Here is a 21,541-nt window from a genome sequence, read left to right on the forward strand (position 1 = left end):
GTTGCTCAACTTCTCTGAGCCTTAGTCACTTAAACTGTATTAAAGTCAAAATTATCAATATTAAAAATAGCATGTACAAAGAACAGAGTAGGAATCCAATATATGGTGGTAATTTTTAGTATCATGCAAAAGTCACTCCAAAAACCTCATCTCCCAGTAGCTTCTGGCTCAGACTTTGTTAGGAAAAGCAGGAAGAAGGCATACGCTAGACAAATAAGAAAAATAGCAGAACAATAATGAAGCAGAACAGCTACAATACTATAGCAAAATATTTTAAGAAATACACCAGGAATTTCACAAAATAAAAAGAAAGTTCGTTGGCTTCACAGTTGTATTTTCTGCTTGGTAGATGGTCAAAGACCAGCTGTTAGTAAGAAACACACAGATCTCCTCTTAAGAAAACCAGGTCTTGCCCATAATTGGCCTTGGTAACTATCATGCCAAATGTATTAACTATGTAGAGTTGAAAAAGTAAAAGGAAATATGTATGTGTGTGTGTATATATATATATATATATATATATATATATATATATATATATATAATGTAACTTCCAAATCAGGAGGGCAGTAGGGTAACTTCTTGCTGACCTTCTTTGACATGCCAGGCCATTACAGAGATTATATTGTGAGAAGTACTCTTCCACATGCCATAGCAGAATTGGCAAGCATTGGATCTCACTTTAGAAATCACATGTCACAGTCAGTCTGGATGGTATTCATGGCTACATCAAAAGACAGCTTCATCATGGCTACTGTTCACCAAGCTGGACAACTTGAAATTGATCCCTAGAACCCATATGGTAGGCAATACCTAACTCCTGCAGACGGCCCATTGATCTCCATACACATGCCATTGTATGCACCAGTCCTTCATACACACACACACACACACACACACACACACACACACACACACAGAGGCACACAGACACACATAAATGAAAATATTTTTAAAAAAAGGTTTAAAAAGTATCAACAGTCTCATGACATTTTTCTGAAGTTGTTTATAACTTCAGAAAGTAAGAAATGGCACAAATATATGTTGAATAATCATAGGCATATAAAATACATATTCACTGACCTGAGAAGAAATGGGTGTTTTAACCAGTAAACAAGCCTAGTCACCATTCAGTATCTGAGGAAATTGATTCATGGACTTCTCACAGAGTGCAAACCCCACAAATGCACAAGTATTTTTCCATAAAATGGATTAAAATTTCCATATAACCTAGCACATTCTCCCATATACTTCAAATCATTTTTAGATTGTTTGTAATACCTAATATAATTAGATGCTATATAAATAGCCATTATACAATGTTGCTTAGGGACTAACAACAATGAAAAGGTCTATCTCTCCAGGATAGATTGTGGTGGTATTGTGCACCCTAATAAACTTTTCTGGGGTCAGAGAACAGAACAGGCACTAGATACAGAGGCTAGAAAATGGTGGCACTCACACCTTTAATCCTAGCATTCCAGAGGCAGAGATCTACCTGGATTTCTGTGTGTTATCCCTGCTTCCTGCTTCCCGAGAAAGAAGTTCCTACCAGCATTAGGTGAGGCTAGCCATGAGGAGAGGCTTCCTCCCTCTTCATTGTTATTTCTCCATTATTCTTTTCTCCTTTATTCCATTTTCTCTTTGTCCTGATGCTCCTTTCTTCAAACTATGGCACCTTGATTATTAACTTTATGTGTTAACTTTTTGAGAACATGGTATCTAGTTATTTGGTCAATTATCTGTTTAGATGTTGCTTTTAAGGTGTTTCTTGGATGTGGTTAACATTTAAATAAGTAGACTTGATTTAAAGCAGAATATCCAGTATAGTATGGGGAAGTCTTATCCAATCAATTGAAAGCTTTAAAAGCAAAACAAACTCTCTCTTGGGGAGGAAGAGTTCCATCTTCAAGTTGCCATTTTAGACTCAACTCTTCCTTGGTGTCTAGCCTGGTAACCTATCCTGCAGAAGTCACAGGAATTGATCTGGTACACAGTTAGGAACTAGGTGGGCCTAACATTGTCTCCCGGCTGTTAGGCTGAAATACCTGCTCTTCTCTGGTCTTTATCCTCCAGCCTGCCCTGCAGGTCTCAGACTTGCCAGCCCCACAACTGCAGAAATCAATTCTTCAAAAGTCCCAGTTTTTTCTTTTACACACACACACACACACACACACACACACACACGAACAGAAACACGCTAAGAGAATAAGAGCTGCGGATAAGGCTAAGGTGGTAACCAGTTGGAATAGAAGTAAGCACAGATCAAGGAGCTCCTCACGTAACTCGAGAGAGCTCTCAGAGTGAGTTCAGAAGCGCTTGGACAGTTTTGAGTAGGTATGACGACACAACTTGACATGTTTTTAAAAACGTCAGTCTGCCCACTGACTGAAACCAGCACTGGAAATCATTTCATTTTTCTATACCGTATTTGCAAAACTTATAAGCTCGATTAGAGATCCTAATACAGCTCTTAAAAATCATAAAAGTGTGAGTAGAAAAGATTTTTAAGCCTCTAGTTTAATTAAATGTCTTATAGTTTATGAAAAATCAATTGCTTGACTTTAAAAAAAAATGAATGTGCTTGATGATATTTGCTTTGTGAGGTACTACTCATTGACGTGCCCTTCAGATGCTCAGATACTGCTAGTTGCCATGGCCCCTTACTTTCTACACACTCTCACTAAAACTTAACTTGAAGACCTTCTGAAAGGAAAAATGATAGGAATTCAGCAGAGGCAAGTTTTATTGTGATTCAAATTTAAGCAAAACTAATCAAGCCCTGGTATGAGAAGTTAAGTACAGTGTGCTGAGACATGTTTTCCTGATAGCACTCACAAAAGAAATCCAAACACTACTGGTCTACCTAGGCCAAACTGCTTAAAATAATAAAGGTATTTCTGCATTGGACTGGTGCTCAGAGTGAAATTAGGGTATATGTATTGTCAGGGTTCTTCAGAACTAAAAAGATAGATAAACGATGACGGTAGATGATAGATAATGGGGGGTAATAGACGACAGAAATTCATTTAAGGAATTATCTCTTGTGGCTGTGATTGTGTGTCTAGCAAGTCTGAAAATTTGCAGGACAAATCAGCGACCTGGAAATTTAGGCTTTTGCCATCTTGATTACAAATTCCACGAGGCAGGGGATGGAAACTTAAGCAGAGGTTCCTACCTATGCTACTCGGATACCTCCTTTGGGACAAGGCTCATCATGTTATGTAGGTCCACCGCCTTCAGCTCCACTGAAAGTTCCTTCCTTTAAGTGTTCCTTTCACACACACACACACACACACACACACACACACACACACACACTCATCTATACTGGTCTTCATCCAAGCATACAGGCACAATAATCTGATCAAGTTCACCTAGAACATTATTCATCACATCACATTCACCATCCTTTCAAAGGTGTTTTTAATGGTTTCACTACATGCCAAATTGATTAATATTAATTCCTGAACAATTCCCAAATTATCTCACTTTTTTGAAAATTCATGTTCTATTCCAATCATATTTTCATTGTTCTTCACTTTTCTTCCTAGAAATAAAGCCAAGATCCATGATTCAAAGACCTCCGATTAGATTCATGCATTGTAATGCATAAGAACTCATGAGAACACTAATGTGGAAAGAAAGAGCAAATTTCTTCTATTTCTTTCTCTATCCCCTGTTGACAATGCAAGCGATATTTAAGAATTGTTAGGAAATCCCTAGATTCAGTTCAGCTATTGCTATAGACGAAATGCTTCCGTATTCTCAAAAATCACACTGATGCACGTGGGATTCTATTTGAAGGTGGGGCTTTGGGGGATGGGGTGGTTAATACTGCCAATCAACTGGACAGGATCTAGAGCCACCTGTGAGAAAATCTCTGGTCACGTCTACCAGGGAGTCTCTGATTGGGTTAACTGAAGGAGGGGGATGACCTACCTGTGGGTGGCACTATTCCTTGGCTTGGGAGTCCCAGACTGAGTAAAAAGACTTAGCAAGCTGAGCATCATCGGTGTCTACCTCCTCACTTCCTGACTGTGGATACAATGTGATGGACTAACGTGAGCTCAGGATTCCGTGAATTTCCCCCAGCAATGGACTGTAAGCTCAGACCGAGAGGCAAAAGAACCCGTCGTTCCTTACACTGCTTTTGTCACAGGAATGAGAAAAGTAGTTAATACAGGAGGTCATTTCATTATAAAGAATTAATGCCCACATAAAAAGGGACCCCAGGAATCATATGAGGTTATAGTAAAAAGATGGCTGTCTTCAAATTTGCCAAGCACTGAATCTGCCAGCCACTTGGCCTTGGGTTTTCCAAGCCTCTGTAACTTTGAAAAATAAATTGATTATAAGTTTTTTTCTATAGAATGTTTATTATAGCACCTCAAGTAGACTAAGATATCTGTTACATGAGACATTACTTGATAAGACACAGAAACGTTTTATAGCAAGTGAGTCTAGGATGTTAGAAATGACTTAAACCAGTTAACTTTTCGAGTAACGGAGTTGCTCAGAAGAATCCTTCCCTTCAGAGGAATGAGGGTGTTCTAGCCCATCAGACAACGTTTCTGCTGCTGTTTTGCCCTGATCAGCTCTGACTGTGCTGGGCGGCAACCGTGTCCTTCCCTCTAAGGCTGCAATATCTACCTCAAACACTTGCTCTAACTTGGCGTTCATTATCTAGTTTTCACTAATGAGCATTCCAGTCTCTCCAGGGTTAGAGCCCTGTGTGGCTTTTGTTAGAGTTCCATTCTTGTTAAGGACAGAATATTGGTCACTGGAGTGAAGATAAGTAACTATTTCTCCCTCAGGACTCACTGCATGCTTAGATTGTCCCAGCTCCCTGGTCTACTACTGTCTTATGCCATTTGCACCTCTTTTGGATAACTCTTGCCAGCCACCTTAACCCTTTACATACCATGCTTTCCCATGAGTTCCCATGAAGCCATGCAAGGCCCACTGTCTCCTCTGGCATCTGCGGGTCTAGTTCTAAGTGTCCATTTCTGTCAGAATACCTGCCCTGCACCAGAATCCACACAGTACTGTTAGCTTGTTTTAATGGGCCAGAATTTGTCCCTCGTAAAATTAGGAGGTTGGACTAGAGATGACCTCTTCTGCTCTGACAGTCTTATTCTATGAATGCCTCTTCTACTTAATGGGCCTTGACAGTACCTCGGCGAAAATGAAATCATACCAGGCCCGGAGTAGACAATTTCAACTCCACCATTTCTGTGCCTAGCTCTTTTCTGTTAGGTTTCCATCCTGATTTTGAAGTAATGCTTCTGCTTCATGGAGGAGGCTTTCCTGCGAACACCATAGTTATTGTCGGTTCACTTCATTTTTCTAGTCAGATCATTTCAGAGATGTGCTAAGGATTCTTCTTCCACATTTATTATATCTTGAACTTGAAAAGGACAACACAACTTGACCTTAAATGGAAAGCTTTGCTAACCAATTGCTTCCTGTCTTCAGGACCTTGTCAGTGAGGTTTTTGGCCAGGACCCAAGCAGACCTCTGGCCCTGGGTCTCTGCTGTTAGGATATCTTGGGGCTGACACACTTCCTCCTCTCTCTTGGCGAAAGGATCTTTTTTCACAATGCATTTATTAGGAAACTTGCTCCCTGAGGCTTATATGTAAATAGAGGATTATGAGCATAACTAATTTACATGAGATACAAAACATATTCATAAAGCATAACATATTATAAATGATACAGTGAACAAAAATTAATATGGTTTCCAGTTGCATATCAGAATAGACAAATCCCCTTGTCATTTACTTTTGCTTTTAGAACTATAGTTCATAACAGTTTTTGTTTTTTTGTTTTTTTTAGCCAATGAGTCTGTCTTTCTTTTTAAGTCAGAGAATGTCAGCATAGAATGTTTCAGGAAATAAAATATCTTTACTACATACAGAAAGTGGATCTTAAAAAATGATTAATGAGATTGTTTTCCTAAGCTGAATTAAATCAAAAGCATGATCAAACCACTTGGCCGCACAAAAGTCCGTCATTAATATTGCTTAAAAATTTAATAGGAAACAGCTGATTCAGTAGGCATGGAGATATACGGCCTCTGTAGAGTTGACCTGGTCTGTCCTGAACCATATTTGAAGGTATTCCAATAGCTCCAGACAAAATAGTGACAGAATAATTGGCATTAAACAAGATAGAGGATATGTGCTCTTTGGCTATTGTGTTAGCAACTAAGTACATTGAAATCCACCAAAAATATGATTTCCAAAAAGAACATTACCAATGTAATAAATGCTTGTGACCTTTAAGTCTTCCAAGGGCTTAGTATGGTTATAGGAGGAAAAACCAGACATTTTTACATTGACTTAGCCTCTTCCTCGGGCAAGGATTGCCTCACAGCAAGAAGGCATCTTAGAGGAGAAGTGGGGAAACCTTCCATGATCCCACGTCTTCCTCACACTGGCTAAAATTCCACCCTGCACCTTTCCCTAAGCACCTGCTCATTGATGAACCCTTGAGGAAAGAGACATTTGCTTCCAAAATGGATTCACTTAGAAGATTCTTTCCTCCTGAGAATCATTGCTGAGGAAGGAAAGCTGGAAGTGAGAAAAATACAAACTGCACTCGGAGAGAGGAGATGTGAGCAAGGCTGAGGGCAGGTCTTAGAGCGACTACCGGGATGGGGGAGGAAGTTTATATACTTCAGTGTTATACCTGGGGTCCATCCCCCAAAACTTAGAAATTCAGAAGCTTAATTCATAATAGACAATGCTATAGCATGAGAGGGAAGAGATGGGAGAGAGAGAGAATGTGACAAAGTAGAAATGATACGTAGATCACTCAGAATTCCACACTGTTCTGAACTAGAGGCCAAGCAGATCTCTGCGGCAGCTTTTAGATAGACACACACATCCGATTTCCTTGTAAACTGCTATTGGTTCCCACAATATGTGAGTTGTGCCCCTTTGCCACCACCCTCTCATTCTCCCCGGGTCCCTCCTGCATCCCCTTCTTTTCCCTCTTGTAATTTTAGATCCATCCTTCTTCCCTTCCTTTGTTCTTCCTCTTGATTTTCTGTTCCTTCAAGTAATGATCAATCACTGTATTCACTCTTCCTTCCCATTGCTGTAAGCGCTCCTCGGCCTGTCTCTGCAATACCGCTCGCCACTCCGGGTCTCGTCACAGACAGGACAGGACTCCTCTGCTGAGTCTTACAAGGCCCTCAGTCACTTGCACAGTACAAAAGAAAACAACACAAAGTTGCAGGTCAATGCTGGTCTGCTGCGATATATTATATATCAGTACACACACACACACAATTTGAATCCTCAATCCCAAACCACTTTATGTTCTCAGAGTAATTCTGTTCTCCTTTCCCATCTCCACTTGGTATTCCTGAGGCTGAAATGTTTTTCCATCTCCTATGCGTATCCCTTTTTCTACTGGCAATGTCCCATTCAGTTCCCAAATGGAGCTTTTACTCTTTTAGGACTTCTTTAATTTTTTCCAATAGTTCTAGCATATCACCTGTATCTACATCTACCATGGCACTTAATTTGTTCACTAAGCAGTCACAGCCACAGAGCACTCACTCCCACATAGCAATTGCTCCGTAAACACTGTTTGCATGAACGAGTATTGTACATATGTACTGGTGGGTCTCTCTGACGGTAAGCTTCTCTGTACTCACAGTAACTTGCCTGACAGAATAGAACTTCTGTTGCTGCGTGATTCTGCCAGGAAAAGTCTCCAACGGCTACAGTCTCCACCACCTCTAACCTATTTCCATATTCAAAAATAAAATCTCAAAACCGTAGCTAGTTTTTAGAGGACTAATTTTATTCGGCTTAACAATCAACTTCAGTAACTCTACATTCATGGAAAGAGAAAAAACAATATTGATGACAGAACATGGTGACTTATAAAGATAATTTGCTGAGTGTTTTCATACTGGAAACTACTTTGTATATTTAGCATTTGTGATAGTGCTAAAGATGCAGAGATTTATGATGTATTGAGCATAACTTGAATATGTCCTGCAGGGGGCTACCCACCTGGCATGCCCTCTGGGCTCCTTGGTCCTTACCTCATTCTGGACACGAGTTTCACAACCTCTGAAACTGGCACAAACAACAGCATTGTGCCATAGACAAGAGGGGTGGAATCGCTCCCCACAAGTGAAACAAGGTACTGGTTCACTGTGTGCTGAAGGAGGATGCTCCGAAGTCCTCTGTTGAAGAGTCTCTGCTCGGTTAGAGAACAATGGTCGGATTTATTTTAACAGTCAATAAAATGATGCACAACTCATAGATCTTATAGAACTAATTGAGGCTATAAAACATGCATTTTACTTAGTATAGTGGAAATACTAAATATTGATAATAAAATTATAGAAGTCTGTCTTCAATGCTAGAATGAATGATTTTTTTTTTTAATCTTGACTAAGCAACATCTTGAATATCATACAAGGCTATGTGGACTTTGCCTTGAGGTTATGTTCATTGGCTCTTCCTAAGACCAAACTGAAAGATCCCTCTCTCCCTCCCTCCTCTCCCTCTCTTCCCTCTCCCTCTCCCTCCCTCCCTTTCTCTCTCTCTCTCTCTCTCTCTCTCTCTCTCTCTCTCTCTCTCTCTCTCTCTCTCCTTCTCTTTTCCATTTATCCTGCCTAACAACTTTGTTTCCCATTTTCCCCAGGGGAACATTTCATTGCTCAGATCCTTAGCTCATCATTCACCACTGGTTTCCTGAACATCCACCTGTCTGCAAACACTTATCTAGGAAGATTCAGTACTAAATAAAACAGATTAAAGTCCTTGTTCACCTGGAACTTTCTTTACTTTATTGTACTTTCTTAATTGAAAATGGGAGAATCCAAAAAACGTAGATTCCATTCTCTAGGCCAGGGAAAGGCACCAGTCACAGGCTACAGAGGCCTGCTCTGGTTTGAGAGTGAACTAGAGCCCAATTCTTAGTACTCTCCTTTCTGAGTGACACCCACCAAGGGGCTGGTCAGAACAGGTCTGAAGCCTTCCCTAGAAGGAAGTTCCTTGGGCAATGATTAACCATCCTACAGAGGATGAATAATAACTAAAAAGGGATTTCTTCAAAGTCATCATTCACTGTGTGGTAGTTTGAACGTAATTGGTCCTCATAATCTCATAGGGAGTGGCACTATTAGGAGGTATGGCTTTGTTGGAGTGGGTATGGCCTTGTTGGAGGAAGTGTGTCACTGTGGAGGTGGGTTTTGAGGTTTCCTGTACTTGGAAATACCACCCAGTGAGTCGGATGACTTCCTGTTGCCTGCAAGATACAGCACTCTCAGCTGGAGCACCACATCAGCCTGCATACCACCATGGTTCCCATCATGATGATAATGATTGAACCTCTGAAACTGTAAGCAAGCCACCCCAATTAAATGTTTTCATTTTTTAGAGTTGCCATGGTCTTGATATCTCTTCACAGCATTAAGAAACATAACTAAGACAGAAGTTGGTACAAGGAGTAGAGTATTGCTGTGGTAGGCCTGACCATGTGTTTGTTTGGAGGAACTGGGACTTTGGTACTTTAGGTTATGAAAGCAGTGGAATGTTTTGTTGTTGTTGTTGTTGTTGTTGTTGTTTGTTTGTTTTTTGTTTTGTTTTTCGAGACAGGGTTTCTCTGTGTAGCTTTGCGCCTTTCCTGGAACTCACTCTGTCACCCAGGCAGGCCTCGAACTCATAGAGATCCGTCTGCCTCTGCCTCCCGAGTGCTGGGATTAAAGGCGTGCGCCAAAACCGCCCTGCGCAGTAGAATGTTTTAAGCAATGCTTTGTAGCTAGAGTTTTCCTGCCTGGCCCACAGTCAGGACAAATCTTTGTCACCCGCCAGTCCCACAGCCGCTCAGACCTGACCAAGTAAACACAGAGACTTACATTGCTTACAAACTGTATGGTCGTGGCAGGTTTCTTGCTAACTGTTCTTACAGCTTAAATTAATCCATTTCTATAAATCTATACCTTGCCATGTGGCTGGCTCATGGCTTACTGGCATCTTCACATGCTGTTTGTCATCGTGGCGGCTGGCAGTGTCTCTCTGACTCAGCCTTCCACTTCCCAGCTTTATTCTCTTCCTTGTCCCGCCTATACTTCCTGCCTGGCCACTGGCCAATCAGTGATTTATTTATTGACAAATCAGCAACACATTTGCCATACAGACCATCCCACAGCGCTGCTTAGTAGGCCACACTAGTGTAGGAGCATGGAAGACAATGGTGATGCTGAATGTGATTTGATGAATGATGGGGGCTTGCTCAAGAGGTTACAGAGAAGAAGAATTTTACGATGTTGTGTAGAGCTCGTTCCTGTGATTTTTTTTGGGTGAAGAAAGTGGCTGCCTTTTGCCCTTGTCTGAAGAGTCTGCCTGAGGCTAAAGTGAAGAGTTTTGGATTAATTACATTGGTAGAGGAGATCTCAAAACAGCCTAGTATATATTCTGTTTTGTGGTTACTAAGGTTAACTCTAATGAAGCTATATAATGAAAAGGAGCAAGCTGAGCAAGGAAAAACATTTGAGGAGATAAAGGGCACCAGAAAGAGGAATGGAGTTAAATCCTGTGCTCAAGGAGATAAACAGATTAAGAAATGGAATGAAAGGAGTGGGGACCTCAGGGCAAGATCCCATCCAGCTAAATTTCCAACTTGTGAAAAGGAATTAGAGCAAAGTTTAGAGTCAGGTGTGGTGGTGCACGCCTTTAATCCCAGCACGGGGAAGGCAAACGCTGGTGAATCTCTGAATTCTAGGCCAACCTGGTCTACAGAGCATTGCCGAGGACAATTTCAAGAGCCATGCCATATTGCCTGCCTGAGTTAAGTTTCTGTTGTCCAGTATTGAGCCACTAACCAGAAACTTTTGACACGCCTGGACAAGTCTTGAGTTATTAGAAAATAACTTAACATTTCCTTATCTTTCTGCTACAGTGACCATTAGTAACAATGTTTTGTGGTTAGGTTGCTTGGTTGGGTTGCTTGGCAACTCAACAGTCCCCTGATCTTTTCCCAAAGAAAGTTTCCTGGTCTGCTTACTATAAAACCTACCTGAGAAAAATAAAATTTTGCAGCTTGATCAGAATACTGTCTTGCTGTCAATTCTTTGTGTCTCTTGTCCCTTTCATTCGCCATTCCCCCTCCTAGGGTCTCTGCTGAAGATCCCGCTGGCCAGGACAGAGCATGTTTCAGGACAGCCAAGCGTAGGCAGTAAAGGATGGAAAGCTGCTGAAGATGTAATTGAACATGGGGCCATGTTCCAGCCCCGGTAAGCAGCAGAACTTGGCAGCTTCAGCCATAGGGTTCTGGCTTTAACGTTAAGGATAGAAGAAACGTATTATGGAATTCGTCTTCATGTCTAAAGAAAGCCACTGAGGCCAGGCATGTGTCAGGAGTGTCCCTGAATGGATGCCTAGTAGAGAGGCCATTGTGTGAAGCTATGAAGTTGAAGTCTGGATTGCCTTGGAGAACCCAAGATATTAGAGATGCCAGAGCCATGGGATACCTGCTGATGTTAGCTCTGCTAACACGAAGTAGAAACAGACCAAGAGAAAGAAGTGTCTTGCAGTCAACAAAGCTGAAGGGAATTGGAGATCTGAAGAGCGATTTGACATCAAACATGGATCTGCAGAGTTTGGAGCTTGTCCAGCTGGTTTTCGGTCTTGCTTTGGTCCAGCATTTCCTCACTATGCTCCTTTCCTTGTGTTTTAGAATGGTAATGTATAATCCCATGCCGTTATATGTTGGTAGTATATGATCTGCTTTTTGATTTTGATGTTTACAGGTGATTGCAGTTAACAGACTGCATGAATCTCAGAAGAAGCTTTGAACGTTAGACTTTAAAACATTGAGACTGTGATAGACTACGAGGACTTCTGAAGTTGGACTGAATGAATTCTGCCTTATGATATTGATTGTTACAATCTTATGGGGGGCAGGGAATGGAATGTGGTGGTTTGAATGTAATTGGCCCCCATGACCGTTTTAGGAGTGGGTATGGCCTTGTTGGAGGAAGTGGGGTGGGCTTTGGGGTTTCCTGTGCTTGAAATATCACACAGTGAGTCAATTGACTTCCTGGTGCCTGCAGGATGTAGCACTCTCAGCTCCATCACCACATTGGCCAGCACACCACCATACTCCCCGTCATGATGATAATGGATTGAACCTCTGAAACTTCAAGCGAGCCACCCCTATTAAGAGTTGCCATGGTCATGGTGTCTCCTCACAGCATTAAGAAACCTAAGACACACTGAATAGGAAAAGTAAACAGGAGTGGAGAAGCGTGTATATGGTGGGCAGCCCAGCTCTTTGCCTGTGTGAGGCTATGAAGAATGGCGAACGTGCCCAGGAGCCTCCCTCATTCCCTGAGGTCTGGCCCGAGAGAACAGAAGTCAGAGCTGGTGGGACTCAAATCCCAGAAGACTGCCAAAGCAGCTGTCCTTTTCTCCCAGTCACATGTCAGCTGATGAAGCCTCTGTGGTGTCTTCCTACTAATTACCACTGATTGCCGTAAACCATGCATTTCAAGGGAAAATGTATTTTATGCAGTTTTGTGTTTATGAGTTTATAAATTGGAGTTACCATGTTAGGAGTGTTTGGACTTCAGCAGGGCTAGTAACAACACAGGGCAGGACGTAGGGTGACTAGATTGAAGTGCCCTGGTGGCTAGAGTCATTGGAACTAATGCTCCAAAGTGCTTAACATTCTTTTTCAGTTACTTAATCCATTTCACTGAATATAAGAATGAAATTTTTATGCTGAAATACTTGTGATACAATTTCTTCCCATTCCCTGCTGTGTGAGCAAGGCCGGCAGACTACGGGAATCCAAAGGCTTAGGCTGTTCCTTTCCATCACAGCTGGTGTATATTCAAAATGCAAACCCGCCTGGGTATTTCCAAGGAGAATATTCTTTTCGTGATGAAGCCGGAGTAATCTATTCTTCAGTAGAAAATGACCTCTGTTTTCATGGCCTCATAACTGAGCAGTTTCATATGAGTTGATGTATTCTTTTGAGATCAGAAATATCCGTCATAGATTTTTTTTTTCCTGAAGATTAGGGCAATAAGCAACCTAGGTTTCTCTGATCTTCAAAGGGAGCTATAAATGACTCCAAGGTCACCAGGAAGAAATTAGCACAAGCAGCAAAAAAAGCCAGATGGATGCTTCATCTGATTGATTCTCGCTGCTTTCCAAAATGGAAGAAAATAAAAAAAGTTTTAAAAAGTGACTTTTCTTTTTCACAATAAATCTAAAAAGGCAGATGTCTATCTAACTTAAACTGAACACAAGGTAACGTTGTTCACTTGGGTGAAACAAAAGGTAGAAAAATAATCGTAGAGCTTTTATTTTAAATTGCATATTAGAGAATAAGGACTGATCTGATCATATCATTTCTATGTTAAATAACAGTAGCTGTCATTTACTGCCTAAGTGCCCGGCTTTCCATACAACGAGTTAGGCTGATGGCATGTGCAGACTCCAGCGGCTGAGTTTAAATGCCCACCATTTACCATCTGTGTGATCCCAACAAACCACAGAACCTTTCTGCCTGTTCATTCATTTGAACACTGAGGATAAGAATAGTATTGACATCAGAGAATTGTTTGAAGATTAAATGAAAACCATGGCATAAATGCTCACTCATGTGCACCCACCCACCCACCCACCCACACCCACACCCACACATGAAATAGTATTATTTCACTGATGGCATGTAATCAAAGAATCCACATTTCACTTCCATTTTAACAAGGAGAATATAAAATACAAGACTTTAGGGTTTTATCAAGGCTAACCACCTAGATCAAATCAGCCTTGTAAAACTCTTCAGATCTCTGCTTTTATCTGCTACAGCATACCACATTGGTTAAATACACTGATAACCTCGAATTCTATTTGATTTGGGCAGAATACAAATAAGTTATATGTGCCTGAAATTAGCAATATGTCCCAATAAAGAATCATTCATTTGACATCATAGTTTCCAGGTTCACTGCTAATGGGCTCATGGGGACTTGCGATGAGCTCCCATCCAACAAGAATTTCCAGATCATATTCTCAATCAGTCATGAGAAGAATTTAAATATGAAGACAAAGACATGTGTTTAGAAACTTGCAGTTCAACAACAAAAGCCTGAGGGTGTTCCTAATAGTGTGTATAACTTATTTTCCTTGATAGAGGCAATGGTTTAAAGTGTCTACAACAGAAAAAAAAATGTTATTGTTATTACAAGTTTGTGTAGGTGCAACGGCCTGGCTTGACAATCAAGAAGTTGAAGTTGTGAAGACAAAACCAGATGTGCAAAGATTTGGACTATGTGATGTAGAACCAGTATTATGCTTTGACTAGTAAGTACAATGGTAGGCTGTTAGACACCGGGCATGATGGGAGTGTCTTTTTGTATGCTGTGAAAATGTTGCTCTGATTGGTTAATACATAAAGCTGTTTGACCAATGGTGAGGCAGAATAGGGTTAGGTGGGACATTCTAACTAGAGAGGAGGAAGGAGAAAGGCAGAGCTGAGGAGATGCCAGCAGCCCATCCAGGGAGCAGCATGTAATGGCACACAGGTAAATCCATGGAACATGTGGTAACATATAGATTAACAGAAATGGGCTGAGTTTAAGTGTAGGAGCTAGTCAGTAGTAGGCCTGAGCTAATGGCCAAGAAATTTTAATTAATATAAACCTCTGTGTGTTTAGTTGGGTCTGAGTGGCTGAGGACCAGGTGGGATACAGGAAAACTTTAGCTACATGGGCATAGTAAATAACCTCGATAAATGTACTGGGGAACTAGTATTCAAACTGCCTAGATTGATAGCTCTCATTTGCAACCCTGTATTATTCAACTCCAACAAAACAATTTTCTTAGGATGAGTTCTCATTTATTTAATTACCACCTTTAATATTTTCCTTGTATTTATATGTATTATCCAAGTTTGTTTTTCTTTTGGAAAATAATAATCCAGTGAAGGAGAGATGATTCGTCTTTGTTTGGAAGTGTGCCAAGAAGAAATCCACTATCATCAATTTTTTTTCTAGGAAAGATGATGCTCAGAGTCCTACATTTAAATTCGCAGAGGAACCTCAGTCTTGAAGAGATCCTCAAATGCCACCAAATAGAACACCAAATCAATTCAGTTTACAATGAATTTTATTCATGACCAAAGTAAAAATTAAACCATATTATGATGATAAACAAAGGAGAAGAGGATCTTTTAAAGGATTTTTATTATTTAAGGGCATATTCCCATAAATTGTGGAATTTTGTGGTCCTTTCCAAAATACACTAAGGGCAAAAGAAGTCCACATACATCTCCACTCATTATTTGTTCTTGAGAAGTATGAGACTCAGTTGGGAAAGCATTAAGAAGCAACTCAGAATTGCTTTAATAACATTTTCTAAACTTTTAATGGTTGGCAGAGTTCTTAAAGACTCCGTGGAAATAATCTCCCTATGAAAAGTACATGAACACAAAAGCTTCAAACAATCTCAGAAGGCATAACAGATCACTTGAAGCCTATTTATGGATATAAGGACCCAGAAGAAGATGTTTCTTCGGGGCATGATTTATGCTTTATAGGATGCAAATCTGAACAGTCCAAGCATAATAAGTATTCCACTCAATGGAATGGTTACCAAAACAAACCTCTTCATAGCCAAAGTTTTAATGGATTTCAAAGTGCTTCTTCATATGAACAATATAACCTAGAGAGCTAAGAAGGTAGGCTAGGCAACACAAAGGGTGTTTATCCTGCCCTGTGCCTGATAAAGTGCCTACTCTACATGTTGCTTAACAACACCAGAGATTCCGGAGATTCTACCAGAATTATTTTGTATAAGGAAAATGTTCCCTCAAACCTATCCTTCCTTACAGGTCCTTTTCTTTGAATCCTCTAAGATAGACAGCTAGAGTGATAGTTTTTAAAGTTTCACAAGTTGTGTGTTCTTTTATCTGAAATGTTTGGGACCTCACATTCTTGGGAGTTTTGTTGTCACGTGTTTGCTTTTTGTTTGTTTGTTTTTGAGTTTCATTGCTCATTGCTTTGGGTCACTCCAGATTTTCAGATTGGAGATGCACAGCCTGTATTTGGTGGGAGGTGCCCTTGAGACTATTTCAAGGAAGTATATGAGATCCTTTCTTTGCCAATATGTAGACCTCTGTCTGACTTTCTTAATGTACTTCAACCAAAACAACATATTGCAACAGTACGCTGCAAAAGCAGATATGAGAATCCAGATGTTTTCAGCCAGCCACAAAGGATGTATGCATAGATAGACATGACGACATTTTCTATTTGCTTTGAGGATGCTAATACAGACTTGTATGTTTTATTTTAAAAGAATTAAAGATAGTTAAAACTTTTGTTTTAATTTCTAAGTAGAAGCTCTTTGGAGTCCTCATTAAAATTTAAGAACGTTAAAGGGGTTTGGATAACAAAAAGCTTGATCATTTGACAAGAGACAGCTCAGTAGATGAGCAAGTGGAGGTGGAGGGGTGCAGATGAAAAGATAGTCAAGGTCCTATGTGGGCACCACGTGCCTTCTCTTGAGACAGAGTTCCTTGAGTGGAACTAAAAGTGATGGGGTGGGAAATGGACCCAATCCAGTGTACTCTTTTCTCTTTGCTTGTGGCCTGACCCAAACACAGCTGCTGTGGCAACTCAATTAACAGAAAGAACTCCGAGAAAATAAACCATCAGAGTGTAGTATCATAAAACAAGGAATGATATCTGCAGATTGCAGAATCAAGAGCACCAAAACGGCTGCAGTCTTAACAAAGACAATGGAACAAAATCTCCAGAGTTCAGGATTCTTGTGTTGCCACTTTGTAAAAGATTCGTAATAGAGATTTTATCAATAGAGTTTTTATCTTCTGTAATACAATTTTGGGGAGTTATTAAAGGGTCAAGTCGGCAAGAGATTCAGGAAAAAGCCTAGTGTACTCCCCCAAAGCATATATTAAAATTTAACAATAACCAACAGGCACCAAACATTTTACTTGAGTTTCTTGTTACTGCGGAAGTGTCTTGACTCTGGAATGAGGAAACAAAAAGTTTTTTGGCGATTTACTTGATACCTCGTTCGGGATAATTTAACTTCTTCAAGTCTCATTAACTTATCTAAAACATAGATAATATTTATCTCACAAGGTTGTCAGGGATCAAAGATATATACCTGTGCCAACAGTACAGTATAGGGCATTGCAGGTCTTCAAGCGAATAGCGGACAGTGCTTGTAAAGGGCAGGGATAGCAGATAAGAACATGCAGACACGTTAAAAGGTGCAAGGGCTAGTGGGCCAGTGTCACGATAGACAGAAGCGCCACGGGTCATACTTGTTAGGAGGTGAGAAGAGGCTTGGGAGAAGTCTGGGATATCCCTCTTTCCACTTCCCGACCCCAGGTCCACTCCAGCCAGGCATACTTGTCCAGCGGCCACCCCACCACACTGGTGTCGAAAGGGCCCCCGCGGCTTCCCCGCCAGATTAGAAGTGCAGGACCCTGCAGCCGGGCGGGATGCACACCCAGAGCCTCTAGCACAGGATCCGGCGGTCCACGCGGACCCGTGACCCCCACCCCTCCGCTTTCCCAGGGCAGATTCCAAGGGGAGCTTGCAGGGTCGGGGGTCACAGTAAGGAACTTCCAAGTTCACAGCCTCCGACCACCCACACTCTCGAGGATCTCCCGGGTGGGCCCCAACACCAAGATCGGGGACTGCGGAGCTGCATCGGAGCACCTCCACCCCCTCCACCCCCACTCCACCCGAGCTCGGGAGCCGGTGGCGGGGGGGGGGGGGGGGGGGGGGGGGGGGGGAAACACTCCAGCGGCCGGAGTTCGTGCGCTCGCACATCGATTGGCGCTGCCTCGCGGCTCGGGCTCCAGGCGCGCGGGGTGGGCGGGCGGGGGGCGGAGAATCGGCGCGAGCTCGGCCGAGTCCAGCCGAGCGCGGGGGGCGGGAACCAAGGCAGGCAGGCAGGCGGGGCCAGGGGATTGCCGAGCGCACGGATGAGCGCGGGCGCCGGCTCGCGCTCCGTCTGGCGGGTGGCGGGTGGCTGGTGGCGGCGCCGGCGGCCCGCGCGGCGCGAGGCCCCGAGCCGCGCGCGCTCAGCTCAGCCCCCTCCGTGTCCAAAGCCTCGCGCCCGGCCCGCGCGCGCGCGCGTGTGTGCGCTCAGCACGTCCCTGTTCCCGCGCCCCCACCCCACACTACCCCCCCCCCCCCCCCCAGGGAAGGCCGGCCCGCTTGGGGTTCGCGGGCAGAGGCGGGGCGGGCGGGGAGGGAGGGAGGGAGGGAGGGAGCGCGCGCGGACGGCCCCGCCCCTCCCCCTCCGCCGCCGCGGAGCGCGCAGGGAGCAGCCAGGGGCTCGGCGGCGGCGGCGGCGGCGTCTGGCCCCAGCTCCTCCTCCTCCTCCTCCTCCTCCTCCTCCTCCTCCATCTCCTCGCTCCCTCCATCTGCCGTGGGTATGGCCCGTCGCTGGAGCACAAAAGAGTCTCCGCGGCGGGGATCGGCGTGGCTCTTGCTTTTCCTCGCTGGGGTGTACGGTAAGTGTCCGCCTCCCCCGCGCCCCGCTGACCGAACAAAGCTGGGGCGACCCCGGGGGGTCGGGGGGGTGGGGGCGGGCACCAGGCCTCCAGGACGGGCTTTGCCTGGGCGACCCGAGGGGGACCCCGGCCGCGGCGGGACAAAGACCCACGCGGGGTGTGCGGGGAGGGTTGTCTGCTCTCGGGGATGCTCGGGTCCGCTCGCCGCCGCCGCCGACCCCTCGGGGCAAGGGAGGCGGGCCGCCGGTCCGGGCCAGGGGTCCCTGCAGAAGGACGCCGGCGGACGGGCGGACTTCCCCGCCCGGCGCGAGGGCCCCGGCGGCGGCTCTCTCCTCCAAGCGCTCGCCGGCCGCCGGGTGCACAAAGATGTGACCGTGAGACTGCGAAGGGGAGGTCGCCTCCGGGACGGTCCTGCCGCCACCACCACCCGAGATCCTTCCCGAGCAGGAAGTTCTCTGCTCGGGGAAATCGCCGTCGCGCCCATCTCTCTTGGTCCTCACTCCCTGGAAAAGAACCTCGCTCGCTTTCTTCCCACCCCTCCACCTCGGTGCCCCGGGCTCTGTGGGTCCCGGGCATGTAGGATCTTGTTTTCTTAGTAGCTGCACGCCGGAGAAGGCCAGAAAATAGTTTCCAGCCCCACCTCAGTCTTCCCCTCTTGGGGCGAGTCTGCCCTGACTCCCTGTTCACTTCTCATTTCATCCATGCCCTCTGCAGCTGTTGTCACTCTTGCCTTATTCCAGGCGGCGAACTGGTTAGGGATACTTCTTTAAGGATACCAGAAGGCTGGTGGAGTGTCAGGACTGTGCTCTGTATGAACTAGAGATAAGAGAAATTAGGGGGAATGTTCATCACTTGAGACCTGAACAAGCTCAGGTCTGACCTCACCATTCTTAGTTCTCATTAGGTAACTCCTTGAATGGATATTGCAGAGAACACGGTTAATGTTAACATTTTGGAGTATTGCTTTGATTTCTCCAGAAAAAAAAAAAAAAACAATTTGAAGCTACCATTTTTTGACAAATTTTACTTATAAAAAGTCCCAAGTCATTTGCCACAAATACTGACTCAAGTAATATAATGGTGGTGGTTTCTGTCAACATGTAATTCCCCAGCATATGGTAGCATCTCTTTTGAAAACATCTGTCTGTGGAATTGAATATGATGGTTACTTTCAAAGCCTGATAATTCATGTTACATGAAAAATATAATGGACTTAAATTGCCATTTACTGGCAGCCAAGAAATAGTAGTCTTTTCAGTATAATTCAGGATGTGTTACTCCCTCACCTGCGTGGTGTATCATTTTGTTCTGGGCAGGAGGATGGGTTCCTCCACATCTGATGTAGTAACTGTCAGTGATGTGTTTGTGTGGGACCAGAAAACCCAGTGTATGACTTTTGATTGTTAGTTCCATCCCCACCTGGCTGATGACTTGTGGGTTTGGGTCTACACCAACGATCAATAAGCTATTATGTTGTTTCTTCTAGCCTGGAGGTGAGTATAGTCCTGCTCTAGGTTTGGTATAATGGCCCAAGAGAAAGGAAAGTGAGCGGAATCTTTAATCTAGGGTGATTAGGAATGTCCAGTTGTGTACGCCCTGCACTGTAATCAGAATTGAATTTATGTGATGTTTGATCAGACTCGGTAAGTAAGTGAAGGCGTCAATAAAACCCTTACCATTAGTATTTGAACTAAGAATCTTTTGCCTTTAGAGGTAAAGAGGCTGTAGAGCAGTATTGGCCTGGGTGTATTCTTTTAGATCAATACGCAAAGTGGCCTCTGGTAGGTACTTTACTAAGGGTTATCATTTGGGTGTTTGTGTTCAGTGGGGGAATTGAAGGCAGAGACCAAAACCCCTTTCTTCCAGCATCGTGGGATCATATTTATAAAACTAGCCGGTGATTAAGGTCGATGTCTCCAGCCATTCGTGTTTCAAACTACAAGAAAATAGGAGGCAGTGAGATGGACAAAACATTGAACTGTATTGACAGAGCTAAAAGGGAACCTTCACTCTGGAGCTAGGGGCATTCTCTGTACACACAACTGAGTGTGTGTGTGTGTGTGTGTGTGTGTGTGTGTGTGTGTGTGTGTGTGTTTCTGTTTCTTCACCCAGATTTGGGTTTATATTAATGGAAACAAACTATAGTGATGGTAAAGTACATACTCGCCTTGGAACAGTGGACTTTGGGTAAGTGGACTGTGTAATAGTTGTGATGTATAGTAGATGTACTCTGAGAGAACCATTTGAATATTTAGAAAACTATTTTGGAAGATGTCTCCGTAAATTCCATCCCTAGAACCCATGTGAAAAGTTGGGCAGGGGTGTCATGCACATGGGAAGGCAGAGACAGCCGATGGGTTCCCTGGGACTCATTAGCTAGCCAGCCAGCCTAGGCAAGCTCCAGACCCGGGAGAGACCTGAGGCTGTCCTCTGACCTCTGACCTCCACATATACAATATTGAGCTAGCTCAGTCGGTAAAGGTGTTTGCTACAAATCCTGGTGACTGGAATTCAGTCCCTGGAACCCACATTAGGTGGGAGGAGAGAACCAGCTTCACAAAGCTGTCCTCTGGCCTCCACACGTGTGCACGTACACACACACACACACATACACACACACACACACACACACACACACACACACACAAGTAGAGGAATGAATAAATAAATTAGTTTTGTTAAAACAAGTGAATATTCTGAATAACTTGACATAGACCAGGTAAGGAAGGCTTTTGACCCTCATTTAGAGAATTCCAACGCTGTTTTGTTTACGTGTTTGTTTGTTTGGTGGTTTTTTTTCAGTTATTCTTGGCTATTAACCAAAATACGAACCTTTAAAACACTTTGTATCACTTTAAAAATCCTTACTTGGTGTTTATATTCTTTACATGACCTTTTATTTATTTATTTATTTTTGGTGAACTATGAAATATGACTATTATAGCTGAAGGTTATCTTTCTAGAGGCCAAGGAAGGTCTTGTTTGGCCTTTAAATTGTG

General features: G+C 43.4%; 1 protein-coding gene across 1 annotated transcript in view; it reads left to right on the forward strand.

Annotated features, from left to right (window-relative positions):
* The first annotated feature begins 18,411 nt into the window (after positions 1–18,411).
* Lrp12 (LDL receptor related protein 12) overlaps positions 18,412–21,541 on the forward strand; it is a 73,128-nt gene continuing 69,998 nt past the window's right edge. The window contains exon 1 of the mRNA XM_059247206.1: positions 18,412–18,542. Coding sequence (XP_059103189.1) covers positions 18,464–18,542 — 79 coding nt within the window. The 5' untranslated portion in view covers positions 18,412–18,463. The remainder of the gene's footprint in view (positions 18,543–21,541) is intronic.

The sequence above is a fragment of the Peromyscus eremicus genome, chromosome 20 (assembly GCF_949786415.1).
Source record: "Peromyscus eremicus chromosome 20, PerEre_H2_v1, whole genome shotgun sequence".
NCBI lineage: Eukaryota > Metazoa > Chordata > Mammalia > Rodentia > Cricetidae > Peromyscus > Peromyscus eremicus.